Raw genomic sequence first — 2,186 nt, forward strand, 5'->3', positions numbered from 1 at the left:
ATTAATGAATAGGATCTATATCAGATCTGTCTGTGGCTAAATCAGCTTGTTTGCCTGAAATGCCTCATGTTCGGCACATTTTTCCTGCATATTTGTGCATATTTGGGAGTCAGAGCAACAACAACAATAGTAGAAAGCACCAAGAAATGAAAGAACATCAAAGCGTGCAACAGGCAAGACCCGTTCACAAACAGCTGTGAACATCGGCACTGACATTTTTATTGCAGATTGCCTGTGTTCACCATCTGCTCCGTCAACGCTTGTGGTGTCTTTACAGATGCGAGCTATGTCAGACTTTTAGTCTCTCCCCAGACTCAAACATTACGTTGAATCGCTGCGCTCCGCATACTACATTAGGCCCAATCCCAATTCTCATTTGTACCCCTACCCCTTACCCCTCACCCCTAGCCCTTGCCCCTCAAAACAGAGTGCCAAGGGCTAGGGGTGAAGCTAAACCCCTAAGAAATGGGACAGCACTCGATTACCGCTACGTCATCAAACGCTAGCTGACTGCTGACTGCTACGTCAGCAGAAGCGACAACACAAACATCCAAAATGCCGTCTGCAAACGTCGTGATGTCCATCGCTTGTCTTTTAACTTCTGCACCCTGTTGCATTAGCAACACAAAACGTAATATATCGATGGTAAATGAAGGACTATCACATGCGGACCGTCACGGTATAAACGATAATAATGCACGACGGCAGATGACAAATTAGCGATTCAAAGTGCACCCGGTTGCATTATATATAGCAATACAACACGGAATATAACACAAATGTGACTGTCGAAATGGTATTTGCACTGAATTCTGGGAAAAATCCATCTACCCCTTCGTAGCAAGGTCCGGCAAAATCTTCGTTTTGAGGGCTATTCAGCCCTAGCCCTTGGCCCTCGCCCTCGATCCACAGGAAAATTGGGATACCCCTTCCCCTCACATGAACGCGCAAAACTAAGGGGAAGGGCTAAGGGGTAGAATTGGGATTGGGCCTAAGTCTGTGCCACTTCACAGCCACTGCCGGGGTTTGAGGGCGCGTCTAGGGGGGTGAAATTGCCTCCCACGCCGTCACTGATCGCAAAGTCGTTACTGATTGGTGAAGACTGAATCCACCACTGGCCAATCACTGGCATCGCATCAACACCAGGCAGGCCGGCCGGCTCCCGGTTGTGGATTCTGGCCCTCTGGGTCCCGCTAGGCCCCTGGGCCGTTCTGGACGACACTTCTCTGATGACATCATCACCGCAAGATGACATCACAATGTGACAATGACGGTGACGGTGACATCGGACATGGATAGGAGTGTTTTCTATTTGTCTTATCAAGCCAAACGGTGAAAACAAGAGGGATGCCAGTATGTCTAGGCGTGTTTGTATGTGTGTTTGAAGGGGAATTGATTGGTTTCACAGCTGCTCTGTGAGAACCCTCGCCTTGCCCATCTAATCTATACTCTGACGTCCGCTCATGTCAGTGTCAAGTTATCATGACACGCACCATCCATCCATCCATCCTGAGTGCGATGACATCCCTCTCTCTCTCTTCTGCTGTCATCTTCCATGTCTTTCTCTCATGTGTCGGACTCCCATTACAGCAATTTGTCTTGTTTGTACTGTCTCTCGCTCTCTCAAGCTCAAATAGAAGCACTTATCAATTGAGAAAGCAATTTCAACACATACAAACAATCCAGATAACGATGTGTGTCCTCTTCTTCTCTCTCCCTCGTCTCCCATAGGTGCTGAAGTACGCCCCGGAGGCGACTGGCTACCAGCGCCATCGGAGGCCCCGCGTGCGCTGGCTCATAGACGAGATCTTCCTCACGCACCACGAGCGGTGTGAGTGTGCGTGTCCCTCCCGGCCACCTCGCTGACGCGCACACAGACTGACGCTGGCATCGTGGAACTGTTGGACGCCGCGCGCTTCTTCTTCTATCCATTTTGAAACGGACTTTGTATTTTGTAGCAGCGACGCAGACACACATGCAGGCCAAAGAATCTCTCATTTGACAATGACAATCCACAACTTGTGGCACGCGTGATGATGACGTGTACACATGACATCACACACGTCAAGAGTAGAAAATACCCTCACACACAGGCACACACCAAATAACAATACATGTTCTTACACAATTAAAATATTTGACATGTCTTCCCCAGACAAATACATGTCTTGAAATCTAAATGTTCC

At 48.6% G+C, this 2,186-nt stretch overlaps 1 protein-coding gene across 1 annotated transcript in view; it reads left to right on the top strand.

Moving 5' to 3' along the window:
- The window catches only part of pdgfd (platelet derived growth factor d), a gene marked incomplete at both ends in the record, with an annotated part of 3,908 nt that extends 2,042 nt beyond the window's left edge, over window positions 1-1,866 (top strand). Inside the window, one exon of the mRNA XM_083636795.1 lies at window positions 1,732-1,866. Coding sequence (XP_083492921.1) covers window positions 1,732-1,866 — 135 coding nt within the window. The remainder of the gene's footprint in view (window positions 1-1,731) is intronic.
- Between the last annotated feature and the right edge of the window lie 320 nt (window positions 1,867-2,186).

Source organism: Poromitra crassiceps (assembly GCF_964638095.1).
Source record: "Poromitra crassiceps genome assembly, chromosome: 5".
Classification (NCBI taxonomy): Eukaryota; Metazoa; Chordata; class Actinopteri; order Beryciformes; family Melamphaidae; genus Poromitra; species Poromitra crassiceps.